General features: G+C 36.2%; 1 protein-coding gene across 5 annotated transcripts in view; it reads left to right on the forward strand.

The window, feature by feature from the left end:
• Nucleotides 1-16,791, forward strand: part of VAV3 (vav guanine nucleotide exchange factor 3) — a 170,561-nt gene that overhangs the window by 125,917 nt on the left and 27,853 nt on the right. For all 5 annotated transcript variants that reach the window (XM_065072455.1, XM_065072454.1, XM_065072456.1 and 2 more), the window contains one exon: nt 14,213-14,349. In XM_065072455.1, the coding sequence (XP_064928527.1) occupies nt 14,213-14,349 (137 nt within the window). The remainder of the gene's footprint in view (nt 1-14,212; nt 14,350-16,791) is intronic.

Genomic DNA, 16,791 nt, shown 5'->3' on the forward strand with positions numbered 1-16,791 from the left:
AGGTTTATTGGGATTTAAGAATCTCTTATTTGTCTTCAAAAGGAATATTGCTTTTACCCACCTATTTTCATATCTGATTTTAATCTTCAGCGTACTGTCATTCTCAGAAAGCAAAACAAAGATAATAAGGCAATGAATGATTAAAAATAGTCAAAAGTTATTGAATTTTAACGGTAGTCTAAAGCATATGGTTTCTTTTTTTGTGGCTCACTCATTTAACTAAATCAGTATTTGATCACTACTTCAAAGTAATTCTCACACAAAGAATTTGGGAAACATTGTAAAACTGAATGCAGCCATCCCATGGGAGAAAAAAGACTGCTGGAAATTCACAGCAGAGAAGCTCCCAGAACTGCCTCTGCCTGAGGACGGTTTTACAGCTTGGTAAAAGGGGCCACAGGCGAGAGCCTGAGAAACCGATGCTGCTTTTCCAGGAGAGTTTTTAATCTGCTCACCTCTTTGAGCTTCCCAGAGAAGAGAACAGTGAGGCTGAGGAAGCCAGCCCAGGATCTCTGCTTCAACAGCAGCTAATTAAATGGGTGCTTGAGGATAGAATATGGGGCGAGATGTTGTGGTACTTCCCCCAGTACCTTGTGTTTTTGTTTCTTAGCTCTTAATTTTTCTTCCACATATTTTCTTTACCACTTCTTGAGACAATCTAAAATCTTGGTGCTAAAATCTTGGTCCTTTAGCTGTTACTTTCATCATTAGTTCTGTGAATGAAATACTTCTTTTGGTTTGTTTTAAACCTGCTGCCTTTTAGTTTGCTGCCTCCTATTTTTGAATCAAGAAAGTGAATATAAATGAAGAAGTAATTAATAATTCTTCTCTGGCCACTGTCTTTATGCCACTTGTGAGTTCTCTCTGTCATATCCCCTCTAGTAATCTCTTAGCCTGAAAAACCATTCTCTGCCTTATTCTCCTTATGCAGAAGCTTTTAGATATGTCCATTGGTCTTTCTAGTTGCTGGTCTGCTCTGAGAAATTTCTTAGTATTGGTACACAGCAGAAATAGATTATGATTTTAAAGAACCAATTTTAAAGTATACATAGTAATTACTTTGAGATCTGTGGTCTGTATGATGGTAGCTGTTTTAGTGTCCACCATCCTGTATGAATGTTCAACCCATACGTTACTTTGTATTTGTTAAGTTACACCTCACAGGAAGTTACGATCAAATGACCTCCAAACGTTCTTCCAGCCAAAGCTATTCTGTGACTTGTACAGGCACTTCAGTTGATGAAATCTTCCTTCAGTTCTTTGCAAGTAATGTTATTCTTAAAGAAATAATTTTGCACTGTCTACAAGACCCAATCCACTTTTACTTCAGTTTCAATACTGCAAATTAATTTTTTGAACAACCCAAGTCCAAGCATGGATTCCTTTGGATGACCCTTTTGGAAACCACTTTCTATTTGAAAAAAAATATTACTGTTTTAACCATTTACTTCTGTCCTTTTGCTGTGTATTTGTCTGGAGAGAACTTTGCCTCTTGTATCATGAAAACTGAAAGAGAGCCTCATGGTGGGTCATGTTAAAATTACGTTGCTAATCCATATTAATATGTAATCTTGATCCTCATGTTCATTGTCTACTTCAAAGAACTCTAAACAATATCCCCAAATTTCCTTTAAAAAGTATTTTTAGTCTCTACATTATGTTTATCCATATATTTACAAATCCTATTTTTATGGTCGAATTTACCAGTCTGCCTCATACAATCGTCAGATACCTGTGTTGTGACATCTACTGATTACAGATGAGCTTCTTTAAAATATTGCTTTCAAACTTCACCTCCTGCTTCTGTGGTACTGAAGCTTTTTGAAGAAATAGGTTGCAGATCGTAATGAAACAACTCAGCAATTTCAGATTTGAATTTATTTAGTACTTGGTGTTTTCACATAGTGACAGGTTAAAAATTTGATCTGATTTTTTTTTTTCAGTAGAATCAATTCATGCAACACAGTTATTTTAACACTTTGATGCGGTTTACCCAGGAAAAACTAAGATACCTTTATAAGGGATTGAGGTAAATCACTTGAGCTCAGCCCTTGTTGCTGCTCTTGCTGACCTGCAGATAAAAAGAAAACATCTTCGGTCTTGCACCTTCTGTGACTTGCATTTCTTAAACTTTAGTGTGTAACAGGGAATTAAATAGTAACTTCATTATCTGATACCTTGAAAACATGCCTCAGTCCCACTAACCTTAGAGGTTATTCTTTAACCAGCCCAATTGGAATCGGAGATGTGGGGTGAGGAGAGAGCATGAGGCACTATGTCTTTTAGTTCAGATGATAAAGCAGCGTGTTTACTGTTCTTGGATTTTTTCCTTAATTGGATTTGACAGCAGCAAATTGCATGAGGTATGATACAACAAGTGCTGCATGGATGGTTCACAGCTTTCCTTCCAGAATAACAGCTCATCCCTGGCACTAGCAGTCATCTTGCAACGAGCAGTGATCATTTTAGTGGAGTGGATTACACTGAATGCCACAACATTAACAATTTAAACATTTGGAATTTTTTTACTGTAAGACCCTCCAGGTTGCCTGATAGTTTCTTCCCTCCCCCTTTTTTCGCTTGATCACAGGGAGAAGAGAGTATAAATAAAGCAGATGGCTCTAAAAGGCAAAGCGTATGAGACATAATGGTGGAGACTTAAATCTCTGACTGCTCTTGTGCATTTTGTGCTGGTTTTGTTGTTTGTCTGGTGGTATTGATTTAAATCCTGTAATTGTACATCGCTCTGCATGTGGCTGTGGCATCTGAGAAACATCGAATGATCAACTAATCTCAAAGAGCTGATGCTGGGATTTGAGTGCGTAAGGGTATTCTTTGTCCAGGCAGTATTTTCGGGAGAAAGAACCAACTCTGAGTGTTCCGCTGGTGTCAGTTTGATCTCTGGTGATTCTTTGATGTAACTGCAGGCTGTTGCCACAAGGTGTGGTGCTTTCTCCCACCCAGGCGTTCCCTCACTGCCCTTTCTTTTGAATCTAATGATCATCCAGTCACAGGGTTTAGTCACTTCAGTGAGATAATGGAAATCTGGTCATAGGAGGCAGTGGTGGTGGCAGTGACAAGGAAATAAGTGATTTTCTTTCTGATTGGGTTGCTGAAGCTGCACCGGCTCAGTCCTGAAGCTGCACAGTCAGTGGGGATATAACAGAATACACTAATCCTGGACTAAATGAAACATCAGTTTATGTCCTTTATTGCTTTCAGGTATTGGTTGTATCCTAACAAATTACTCACTGCTGGAGAGCATAATCTGCATTGAGACTGGGAAGCAGAAATAGGAGAACCTTTCCTGTTGGGAAGATGCATATATGAGAGTTTTCTTGTGGAGGAGAGAAAGAAACAAAAAGGTTTTAAGATGGAGCCTGATTATTATGGTAGGATAGATTTCTTGACAGGGGGCCATTAACCTCTTGAGTTTGCAAAAAAGTTCAAGTGATCATGGATGATTTTGTTGTATGTTTTCATTGTTATCTTTAAAACAACACCTTTTTACTGCCTACTCATCTTGTGATCCATCTTCAGGTGGACTTATTTATATGTAAACATAAAAAATTAAGCCATTTAATTTTTTAAACAGTTATTAAAATTTGTACTCGAAATTGAAAATATTTTTCTTAGATAAAAATGGAGTAAGTTTGCAGCAACTTTAGTGTATCAGAGTAGTAGATAATTTCTGATTGCTAGAAAAGAAAGGGTAACTTCTAAATGAAGACAGTGAGGTCAGATATGAAAGATACATAGGTTTTTGTGCTCACTGGATACTTCAAACGTGGTCTGAATGTTTGTGTATAGATATGTCAACTGAATGAGGTTAGGAATACTACAAATTTGTGGAAAAGCTGGAGATATCACAAAATATTGTGCCTTTTGGATTTCCTAGAATTTATTTTCACAGGTGGTTAGTGCTTCAAATGTGCAAAGTATGTGGCATAAAATCAGAATCACAAGTGTGTATTGTTTGGAGATATACAATTTCAACTACGTTGCAGTAACAACAAAATATGTACTCATTCTGTTTTACTTTTATAACACAAATATTTCATGGTGAAGGCAAGTTTTGTTCTATTTTTGTTCTTATTTTCTTTTGTTCCAAAGAAAATAAGTTATTTGCTATAAACTATACAAACCAGAAATCAGTAGCCATACTTTTCAAAAGGAGGCTTGTTTCAGCCAAAGCAACAGTGTCTTTTAATTGCTTAATATAATGCCATCATTTGGGTGACATTCATCTACAGATGTTTCCATGCGAAGAAGGTCTATATCAGCCTGAAATGTTTTTGGATGTAGATTGAGAACTGTCAGTTAAGAAGTAAGAAGTACCTGCCGTAATCAGGGTAAAGGGCACAGAAAAGAAAAATTGCTTGAAGAGGAAGATCTCAAGAGTGTTTAACTTAAAAAGCTGAAGGAATATGTAGCATTATGAAGAGGGTGCGTGCAGGCAAGATTATTCTGTCATTTGCTGCAACTTGCCTGCTTTGCCAGGCATCAGCCACTTCCCCTTCACATTGTGTAATAAGCTAAAATTTCCAGAGAATTTGCTTCTTTTAAGTAGCAGCAGTGGAGAATATTTATCTTAGAGGCAGATGTTATGAGTCAATACTGAGCACAAAGAAATTGCATGAAAGATAATTCAGTTTTCATTTTTGCAATGCTTGATGTTTAAAATCTCAGCAGGCTGTCTGCAATGCATATTTCTAAATTTTGTTTGGGACCCGTGAAAGATTCTAAGTGGTATAAGTGTGCATTTTCATGGGTTACATTGTGCACAGTTACCATCCTGCTGCTCATGATTATTATTTTGGTGTACAGTATCTGTACACTCAGGTGTACAGAGTAGTCAGGATGACTAATTCAATTTGTGCTGAGTAGGCTTGTTGAAAGGCAGGGTTGCCTTCTGTCATGCTATGCATTCAGGTACTCTGCAGGTGAGATTTGACTATTGTATTCTTGCTGCAGTATATTTATTTTTCAGAAAGGACAAAGTTAGTGTGTTTATACTTAATTGACCAGGCTCTTTTCAAAACTCTCCAGTGTGTGAATGCTTAACAGAAAAATGCCTGGGTCATGTACAAGATGCATGGCATTTCACAGTATTAAATTCAGTTTCAAAGGGGAGGCTCTTGTTCTTAAGCCTTTTTCCTTTTACTGCTTGCTGCAGAATCATCCCTGGGCAAGAAAAAGTAGTATTAAAAGTATAGCTTGAAGTAATTACTTCTGTGGAATAATGGATTTTTATCTTCCAAGATTTGTGCCTGTTTTTCAGAGCCTTTTGCTGTATATAATCTACTGCTCTCTGGTCACACCTCTGTAGCTCATCTATAGTATCTGCCCAACATAAGTTGTTAGCTCCTCAGGGCAGGTACTTGTTTGAACAAATACACATTTTAGAATGCCATGGCTGTCTATGGCACCACATTAAAAGATGTGATAATTAACATTGGTTAACTTTCATACCTGTGCGTGTATAAAAAGCAATACCTCCTGTACCACGCTTTTTAATTCATATGCCAAAACTCTAGTTTACTCAGTTTTAAAGAAAATAATGAAACTTCTTAGCTTTGAGACATTATTTTTTAAATTTATATCCCCAGTCCTCCTAATAAACTACACTGAAATGATGAGATTTCATTACTTTGTCAAAACCAATGAAAACTTTATTTTTGAAACCTGGATATTCTTTGTTCACATAATCAGATGTTTAGCACACAGCCATTTCTAATGTTTGTTCCAAGTGCTGAGATTCTTCTCAATCTAGACAGTTCCGAAATCCCTTACTCTCTCAAAAACAGCTGCTTATGTCACTACAAGTAAGGACTGGTAGCCTGCACAAACTTGTGTTTCTTAAAATTTTAGCTTCAAAAGAGTCCTTAAGACTTGTTTGGATGAAAGACTTGCTATGAAAGGGAAACCAAGGTTTGTCAGCAAAAGTAAAATAGTTTTCACTCTCATTTATCATTAAATATGTGTGGCTGTGACCATTATAAAGCCAGTGACCTTCCTTGCTCTCTTTTGGCTTTTTTCAGTGCAGTCTGGGAGAAAGCCCTCTTTTTTGAGGGAGGACAGACTGCAGGCATCAAAGTTTTAAATGCCAAGTAACTGGTTTTGATTATAAATAATAAGACGTGTTGTTGCATATGAAATTTCTATCATTTTAAACATCCTTTCTTGCTTTTGCAATCCACAGTTATCCATATAAGACGTGTCCAGGTTTTCTAAATTAATGTGCTAAAGTTTCTGTGTCAAGCTTAAAAAAAAAAAAAAAAGACAAGTGCAGCTGAAAAACAATCCTTCCCTTTATTGCTGCAGTTACATATGAATGTACAAAAGCCAATATATGTATTTTAAGAGAAGACTGAGTGTTTGAATGTTTGTGCAAGCAGGAATGGGTTGACATTTGTGTGTCAGTAGATGCTTTCTGCAGTATACTTAATTTTCAGATTGTTTGTTCTCCGTCGTAAAGTTTAGCCCCCTGACTTCCCCAAATCCTTCACAGTTTCTTTTCCTTCTGTTCTATTTTGAAAAACAGAAAAGAAATTTAAACCTGAGGAGTTAATCTTTTAGAGCTGTCAGCAGAATGACCCTTAAGGGCACGAGAGAGAAATGATCATTGGTCATCTAAATAATGATAGGTTCATTCCCTTCCAAAGAGGCAGCCCTTGTGGCTTTCTCTTAGTTTTAAATGCGAGGCTGTTCAGAAGCATTTTTGCAGTGCCTATATTTTCTTGCACAGAAGCAGGCTTCCAGATTCCTTAAAATGAATGTTGTGATGTGCCAAATGTCCCTGCTTACGAGTTCAGTAAGAAAATACCTTCTGTTGGAGTTATTGTTCTAAATAAAAATTAAATTCTGAAAATTCAGTTTGGATTCTGGATTTTCTTAGCTAAATTGCTTATTTCTGATCAAAATAAATGCTAGCTGTATTTATAGGACCACTAAGCTGAGCACTGAGTTTGGCCTTGACTCGGATGACCTGAAAACTTAAAGCTATTACTGAGATGGGACTGTCTGCATCAGTGAGTGTTCATGTTCACATGCTGCTAATTTTACTAATGCTGCTTATCTTGTCACTAAGCATAAAGAAAGAGTTATCTTCAAATGTCCTTGCCGAAAAAACATTTGAGCTAAGTCAAATACTGGTAGTCAGATGAGGAGAAGGTATCTGTCTATACATTGTTACTTAAGCAAAACAAGCTACTGCAATATATTTTAAAAAAAAAAAAAAAAAAAAAAAAAAAAAAAAAAAAGTGTAGAAATATTTCTGAAGTCACATGATTTGAAAAATGAATAACATAACTAGACTTGTTTTCCTTGTTTTTCTTGTAATGAATTCCTGCTATGATCTGCAATGTAGTTCCAAGTTTTGTGTGGATCTTATTTGGAAAATGGAGATACAGATACTTATTAGGGGGCTTTTTGCTAATGATCAGGTCTACAAAACCTGGAGAAGCAAAAGGGCTTCCTGAGTTGTGATGTTTTTCTGTTTCTGATAACAAGTTGTTGATCAGACTGTTAGCAGACAGATTTTTTTCCTCCCACACTTCTTCATTTTATTTGATGGTTGACCATTTTTGCAGAGGTCTCTGCCAAGAATACAGTTTATATATACAGCATTGAAGAGAAAGGGTGGAAAAATTGAGTCTTTGAATAACTAGAGAAGATTTGGCAGGTAGCAGAGGACTGGAGGGAACCCCAGATGCTGCTTCAAGAAGGTTTTTGAGGATGTACAGCAGCAGGAAAAGCTGAGGGAAGACAATCACAGAAAGCAGGGCTAGGACTATTAAAAAAAAAATTCTTCAGTAGTTTTATTTGTCCTGTAGGATGATAGTGTTCATATCTTCTGTTTCTGTGGAAGTGGGTGAGAAATGTGAATGTTCATGAGTCGTGGCTTGGAGTACACTATAAATTTGCTATCTGAATTATGAAATAGTGAAGATTCTTGCTCCCCCCTGGTGCTTTTGAGTTCTCTGTTTATGGAAGAAAGCCCTGCTATGGCTGCTTTACTTATATACATTTATGAGCAGAACATTAAATGCTTAGTTGAGTAAGGCTCATGGTAACTGTTAAATGTTTTATTAATCAGCCTTCAGAATTTTTTAGACTTTTTTGAGTCAAGTAGCAAACTCAGGGGTTGTGATTAATCATATGAAGAATATTGAGACTTTATTGAACACTACTCAAGACCAAAACAGCTAGAGAGATGACATGTGAAATATTCAGAAGTGATTCTTAGGCACTGTCAGCATTTCAGTCATATTGTCTGAATGTTAGGCTTATAAGCAATATCCAAAATTAGAACTTTGTATTATGAAATACAAAAATAATGACTTAAGACTAGGAGAATTACAAGTTCAATTAAAATGTATTATTTGAGGTATGTCTATGTACACATGAATTGTATTACTTTTCTCCAGTAGTAATTATTTAAATGATTGCCACGCTGAAAAGTGCACTTAAAAGACTGTGCTGGCATGTTCCATGTATATGAGTTGTGTAATCTCTGTCATAAGTACTTGGCCTAAAAGTAAAAAACCCAATGTATTTTCTTTGGTGTCATTAGTCGACAGCCCTAGAAATGGAGTTTTTTTGGTAAGTGATTATGTAGCCTTGCTTTTCACTTGTGTCCTCACTGACTAAAAGTCCTTCTAGACAAGCTTTGCCTTTGACAGAAACTGTACAAAGCTGTTGACTTTCACTGGTTGTGGAGACACTGATTAGGAATTAAGAAGTAGCTCTATTGATAAATACAAGAGAGAAGAATCCAGTTTACTGTAATTCTTAACAAAATAATTAGGAACAGGAATTTTAAACACTGAAGCTGGGTGAGCTGAAGAACATAAAGCAAATGCCACAGGACTTTGTTTTCATATATTCTATGCTCAGAATAGAGCTTTCCTTTAACTAGCTTTAATAATAGTATTGGACCAAGATGTTGCCAAAAAAGGTGGCAAAGCTGCTGTTTGCTTGTCAAGGTTGTTTAGCTTGTGGGTATAACTGTCCACCTGCTCTTCACACTGCTGTCCTCGTCAACCCATCTGTTTTTTGTCTCTGTCTTAACTCCTTGTTGTTTTTATTTCAATACAAAGTTTCCTTTGCCTGTGTGTCTTTAGTTTATGCTGTTAAAATGATTCAGAACACTGTGGGTCACTGCCGAGACATTTAATCCAATGAGTCAATGAGATACTGCCGTGGGTTACTTTCCCCTCATTTCCTTGCTGGAGGGTGAAGATGACTGGAGATGGACCTACTCTGAGATTTGAGATGTAGCATCTCTTCTGGTCTTTGCTATGGAAGGCTTATCAGTCACTCAATGTCAGACTGTTCCTTAGCAGAGCTGCATGCCCTATTTTTTGTAGCTACAAAAATAGAAACCGAAAAGGTTTAAAGCAAGTTCGGAATGTCCAAACAGACACCCAAAATGCTATTTCGGTGAAAGGAAGGACAGATTCAGTGAGACTTCATGTCATTTCCTATAGGAAAGGCACATGTCATTGTGTTGAGATTCTGGAAACATTAAGATGTGGCCTTGTCAGACAGTCTAAAATTCTGTTTCAGATTCAAAGCCTCATGAAGTCAGGAGGCTTTCTTCCATTATGTTAGTGATTTTTTTGGATCAGGTTATAAATACCTGTGATGAGGCTATATTTTCGCTAGAGAAAAAGAAAGTGTTCCTTCAAGACTCATATTATCTAGGAATTGTGTTTAATGCAGGCACAGCTGGTTTACATCTTGGTGGTGGTGGTATTGATATATAGTATGTCCACAAATTCACTTTCCAACTCTGGTCTCCTATACTCTATGTCATTATTTTGTATGTTAAAATGATCCCTGTCCAAAGTGTAAACCACGTTCCATGTTGTTTGGAAACAACAGATGCTGGAATCAATTTTGTCAGATAGAGGTCATCATAGGGCAGGCATTATGCATGTTGTTAGCAAAAAATAACATTTTTGAATCACTGCATGAAACTCTGAAGGTCATTCAGTGCCATTCATAAATGCTGAGCTGCTGTGAGGAATAAAAGTAGTTTATATGTTCTCATCATTTAGTATATAATGGGTATTCTAACTGTACTATGTCTGCATTATTATATTACAGCAAGTGCTCAGGATTCTTAAGGAGTATTTTTGTGATGAATCTTTGTGCCAATTAAGAATGAAATTTCAAGATAGACAAGGAAAATTTTCTAGATCTTGTCTGTCTGAACTTCAGTAAATCAGTTGCTATGCTACCTTGGAGGAATTGATCTGTTTTGAGAGGAGGCTAAAGGAACTTGGCTTGTTTAGCCTAGCAAAATGAAGGTTAAAAGGGGTATGATTGCTCTCTATAACTACATTATGAAAATAAATGCAGACAAGGAAAAGCGATATTCAGACTGCTGCCTCTAGGTGGGTATAAGTTTATAATGAAATAATTTACACTGGAAAGCAGAAGATGATTCTAAGCACTCAAAAATTAAAATTCTAAAATCAACAGTAGGAACAAATTAGTTTTAGAATAAGCCGATAAGCTTGCTAAACAGCTGAAAGATTGTATGAACTGATTCCTGAGATAACGATGGATGGGACTTGATCCATCACACCCCAGCGTACTTTGTGTATGCTTTGTGTCAGGAGGTAAAGGGCTGACTATATTCTGTCCAATTAAATGTACACCATCTCAATGTTAATTTGCTAAATGGTTTCTTAGCTCCTGTTATCAAGTCTGTAGTTATATGGTAGAAAGAAAGTTGACTATTCTGTTTGGAGCTCTTTGACTCTTTACCTCAATTTATTAACTTCTCTGTACTCCATTTATTTCTTCTGTGCCTAATGGCGATGTAAGGGAAGTTCTGTAGGAGGACACTTACCCGTGGAAAAATAGCTATTCCAGAATAGTATGTGCTTGTTTCTGACACATTCAAAGATTTCATTTAGTCTTTTGCTTCCGGAAAAAATGATTTTTTAACAAATATTTAAAATCATGTAACAGGGACAAGTCCTTTTGATGTTATTTTCATACAACGAGTAAAACACAGTAGTTGCACATTCACTGCTTTTATATCTTTGATCAATATAGGCTGTCTACCCATGTCAGGTATTGCTGGTATTGAATGTATTCTCTGTGACTCAGACACTTGTGTTGTTGGAGTGTGAATTTATCCTCAGTTGTTGTACTTTGAGGTACAAAGTACTTTTCAGAATCTGAGTAAATTCTAATGTGTGGTTAAATAATTAGCACCAGAAAATAATTTCCTTTCTTTATACATGCATCTTTCATCAGTGACCTTGAAGCTAGCACACAGTATCATTAGTAAAGTGGATGACTGAAAGTAATACAGCATTTAATGAAATCACAATGATGTTCTTATTGCAATGTATGGGAATCCTAGCCATGTATCCCAGATGCTGGTTTATGTAGGTCTGGTGTTAGTGTGAATACATCATGCTAGGCATTGTGTATTCATGGCAAAAACAGTGCTGAACACAAGGAACACCTAGGTAGACCAAAGATGATGGTTGGAAAAAAGTAGGTAGTAAAATTACAGTAGAAGAATAAGATTGTTGGTTACCATACTAGAGAGCATCTATGGCACATCAATGCTATAGCTGTCATGGTTTCTGTAGGCATTATGGCAAAGAAGTTTTAAGAAGGGATCCGAAGCAAGATAATGAACTCGGTTAAGAGTAAGACCCTAACCCAAGAAACTGTTTGAATGAATAGGATTATTTCTAATGATGTCAAGAGATCTTAGATTAGATCTCCCAATATTCTATCTGCCAAGGGAATTTTCTAATCAAAATTGCTGTACGATTTTACAGAATTAAGTATATTGAATTATACACAAGTATTCTAAGCATGATATGTTATAACATGATTATTTCTCTGTTACCTTTTGAATAATTCTGCTAGTTGACACATCATGTGGCTCCCCACCATGTTCTCTTCTCTGATTTTCAGAGATGCCAATAATCATAATTACCAGTGAAGCAGAAATAACTTATCTTACATGTGCTTATGATTAATAAATTCAGACATATAGTATCTTTAAAAAACCCAGGATTTGCACTGAAAAGTGCATGAGAATATTTCTTTATTATCTTCTGATGAGATCAATGCAAAGGTGATTTTTAAGTATATTGTATTTGCACACCAAAAAAGTGATAAACTAAATCATCTGATACAAGGTTTCATAACACAAATATTTTTTTGTGCATTTGTTTCGGCTTCCAAATATGTCTCTGAGTGCATGCTTACAGTTTTGTCACATATACAGAGTTATTATGTGTATTCTGTTGAGGGAATTTCCTTGCATTAGAACAAAGTTGTCAGCTTTGAGCAGGTACTTGTATGCAGCATTGCTTCTATTTGCCACACAATAAATACAACATTTACTGATGCTGAATCAGTGTTTGAAAACGTGACAGCCTTCAGCTGAGAAATAAAGCAAAATCTAGTATTTACCTAAGTGGATTAATGGCTTTCTAATAATTAGGTGCTCATTTTAAGTGTCACAGATAACTTGAAGAAACAGGGAAAATTACAGGGTCATTTGGGTTGAGTAACGTAAGAGCTGGTGTTACTTTGCTTAACATTTTGTCAGCGCTTTGGATTAGTATTTATTCTTAAATACAGTGAGTAGTAATTATTGAAGGTGATCTCTTTCATCTTTCATACAATTTAGAAGAGAACATGGGTAATTGTATTTCTTGCCACCTAAATTATAGTGGCCATTTTGCAATAGAAATAGGTCTTTGGTAGTCCTGTTGATCCTTTGTTGTTAGAATTAAGTTAATCATTCTCCAGCAAGAAACTGCTTGAATATGACAGCCCAGCTACCTTGACTTTGCATGCTTTTACTCTTGTTTTTATTAATATACATTATTACAAAATCTTACTTAACCATAAATGTTCTGGATAAGATTATAAATGGATATGTTCACTTAATTGCGGCAATTTTTAACATCCCATGTGGAGTTAAAACCAGTGTGTACACACACGCAGGCACGTCGCAAGAAGAGCCAGAGGCCATGAATGCATTACAAAGAGCAAATTTTATTTTAGTTACCTCTCTACTGGGGGATCTCCAAAGTAACACCTAAGCTCCCAGCAGAGGTGACCCAAGTGGGGATGCAGGCGCTGGTAAGTTCAGCCCTGCTGGAAGATCGCTGAGGCTGTTGAGCTCGCCTGTATTTCAAGGCTTCAGGCAGGCGCAGCCTCCCACTCTTTCTCACAACAAAGCAGGAATCTCAGACATAGTGATAAGGTGCCTAGAGTTTCTCACAGGCCTATGCTATCTAACACAGAGATTCTACTCATCAAGTACACAAGGTCACTAAAACAATTAGTGTGATGTGTGTGCTTTTTCTACAGACAGGTGCAAGTCACTTGAGCGTATTTACATTTAACTAGCCTCCTCGCCAAATCTTCCACTATATCCCCATACAAGCAGGGAAATTATTTATAAATTTTTACTTAAAGATGGACGGAAAGTAATTGAAATATTCTTTACTTCGTTATGGAGTGGGTGGTACTTCGTTTGATTTCCAGTATTAATATATGACAACGTGCTCTTTTATTGCAATACACTATGATTCTTTAAGTGCTGTTAAGAACATGGACCTTAACCTTAAATTGATCCAGGCTTTGCTACATGTATCCAAAACCACTGTCTGTTGTTTTTGTGTGTGTGTGTTTTATTTGTTGTTTGTTTGTGTGTGTGTGTTGTTTTTTTTTTTTTTGTTTTGTTTTTAATTTTCAGAAGAAAAATGCTTATGAGAAGCCTAGAAGGATTGTCTCTTGGGCATGTTCTCATCAGCAGTAAGCTTTTTGATAATACTTGTCTAAAGCTGATAAGATTATTCATGTTGGTGTATTTAATACTAGTTCATCACTATTTTTTCCTTGAACTACAAATATAGCCTTGATATTTGAACCTTATGCAGAGCCAGGGGTGCACATGTACAGGAAAGAGCCTCCATAGACACGAAATCAGCTTTACCCCAATAAGAAGGGAGGACAAAGATGTTTATTTTCAAAGTAGTTCTTTTCTACTAGGTTGTACGTGGTATAGTGCTAAGGCATTGCTTTAGTCAGGTACTTCTTAAAGACAGTGTCTCTTTGTTGATTGATCTGTGGTCTTCCGATTTTATACATTGTCGTTAACTGAAGATATATGCTTACTTATGTTTTGTTTCTTGTTTGTTTGTTTGTTCAGGATTACCAAAGATGCAAGTGATTCGAAACTACAGCGGAATACCACAGCCAGCAACACAAGATGGTCCACCATTGCACATCCAGATAGGGGACACTATTGAACTGATTAGAGGAGATGCACATAGCTTATTTTGGCAGGTATTGGATGATTTAGCTAATGTCTGTATTACATTAGTCCCGGATATTAAATTCTTATTTGATATACTTATTCTGTAACTTTTTTCCTTTTTGAAATAAAATAATATCTTTATGTTTTATCCAAAATAAGTGTCTAATACTACTACAAAATAAGTGTCTTAATACTACTGCTTTTAAAATACTACTTTAAAAAGTGTCAGTAGTTTCTGTATTGTGTAAAGCTTCATTCTCACAGCCTTAAGGTCCCGGTGAACAAATCTGCAAGAATACGGCATTGGTAGCGATCCTTCTGTTGAAATTATAGGAGTTAAGGAGACGGTTTGGCACATAAGCAGCGAAGTCCTGTGAATTTTCAGTCACTGCTTCTTTAATATACCAGGACTAAAAGCTATATTGGTAAAACCCAGTTACAAATATTAGATTTATAGGGGAAAGGAACAGCTTTGCAAAACAGAACAACACCTAAACTTCTTGATGACCTCTCAAATCGGTTGAGGATAGTTTTTGTGTACATGGGAAAGTATATTCTCTTGGTGGCAAAATTCAGTATCACATGGTTCGCATCTCTACTTCTGTGACTGACGTTTCTTTTTAATTGAGAACTCTAAACAGATTCAAAATGCTTTCTTGCATTCACTTTAAAGACAAATGCATTAAAACGTGTCATTTTTCTTAATTGTTCATACTAGAATCCTATATACTACTGATATTGGATAAATGAAAATAGAACTAAATAGAATAATTTTCAGGATATTAATAGACCAACAATTGGGAAGCGTCTGTTGTTGTCTTGAATTTTTCCTGTGTCTGTCTTTATGATTTTCTTTTTTCTTTGAGGCTATAATAATGTAATGAATTTAATTATAAAAAATGCTTGGTCTCTTACATGAGTTAGGTCATTCAGTTTATTTTTTGCTAGCTTCAGTTAGGACTTGTCTCCAAACTCTTCAGGACTGAAACAGTGAAATCTGTTCCTATGCCACTGCATCATCCTGAAGAACAATTCACATGAGGAAGTCATAAATAATAGAATTGCTTTATCTATTAACAACTATGTGAATAACTGTAACACCTGTCTTCCCCTCACTGAACAAACAAGGAACACACAAACAAAACCACAAAAAACCCTAACCAAACACAACATCAAAAAAACCCAACCAACAACAAACAAACAGGCCCCACCTCAAAACTCTCACAACATGTTATTTAGCAGACCATAGACATGTCACATCACTAAAAATAAATTTTTTTCAAATGTTGGTTGTGAGCTTTTGGCCTATATAGTTTCGTATGTAGGACTTGGTTCTGCAAGGTCTTGAGTTCTGATCCATAGAAGCGTTTAAGCACGCTTTTGATTTGCAACGGGCTAGAAGGTATTAATCTGACTAATACACTTAGGACGAGCCAGAATTATTGGCACCTTGTAGGACTGATTTTATTGCCATGTTCATATACATCTGTCAACTTGATCTACTGGAACTTGTCTTCGATGCTATTTGTACCTATCACACTAAAGAATTTAGCTAGAGTCTCACTGTGCTTAACAAGCAGAAACTGGGAAGCACGTGAGGCTTTTTCCCCAGAAGCCTTAGTAATGTGTTTGAATCTCAATGGAAATTGTCATCTCCATTAGCATCATTTGGGAAATTTTATTTCTCTTGAGCTGTCTTGTCATGGACTGCCTAATACGGATTTTTTTAGAAGTCTTGTAGTGACATTGGTGTTTCGAAATACATATTAAGGAAAAAACTTGGAAAACACAGTTTGTATTATAATTTGTAAGTTTTATTCAAGAGCCATTTAAGAGTAATTTACAGCTTACCTGCTAATATTAGAGTGGATTTTCAAGTTGCCTGTTGCTCAGTATAGAAATTCAAGTGCTCGTAATATATAAGTATGTGTGGTTTATTTTTTTAATTCTTTAGAGTACATCAAATAAATACTACAAGTTACTAAGCAATGCTTAAGCTGTAGCTTAACTGCAATCAAATATGTTTTGATACACATTAAAATTCTGCTGAGTTAATGTTTGAATGATCATATAGCAGTTGCTGTGCTAAGTTCTGTAGCAATTCAAGACCATATACACACATGAATCTACCTGTTACGCAGTCTGGAAAATGGGAGGAATATGGGATTTTTTCCTAATGAAACAGCAGATATGTTTCTGAGAGACAAACTGTGAGCAGTCACAGAGACAGTGAAATGGCTGGGGTGAGCGCTTCTGTATTCCATGAATTTACTTTATGCTTCTTCACTGGTATTATCCCAAACCCAAGCTTTCTTCAAAGAGAGTGTGTAATGCCGAGGTGTTGATACTGCCACAATTTATTTTACTCTTCTCAGTAAACACCTGGCTGCCTGTAAAGAGAAGGATGGTCTTATGCTGATACACGTGTTCCCTTACACAGAACTCTGCTTTTCTCTGCTCAGTCAAGGGCA

The sequence above is a fragment of the Columba livia genome, chromosome 8 (assembly GCF_036013475.1).
Source record: "Columba livia isolate bColLiv1 breed racing homer chromosome 8, bColLiv1.pat.W.v2, whole genome shotgun sequence".
NCBI lineage: Eukaryota > Metazoa > Chordata > Aves > Columbiformes > Columbidae > Columba > Columba livia.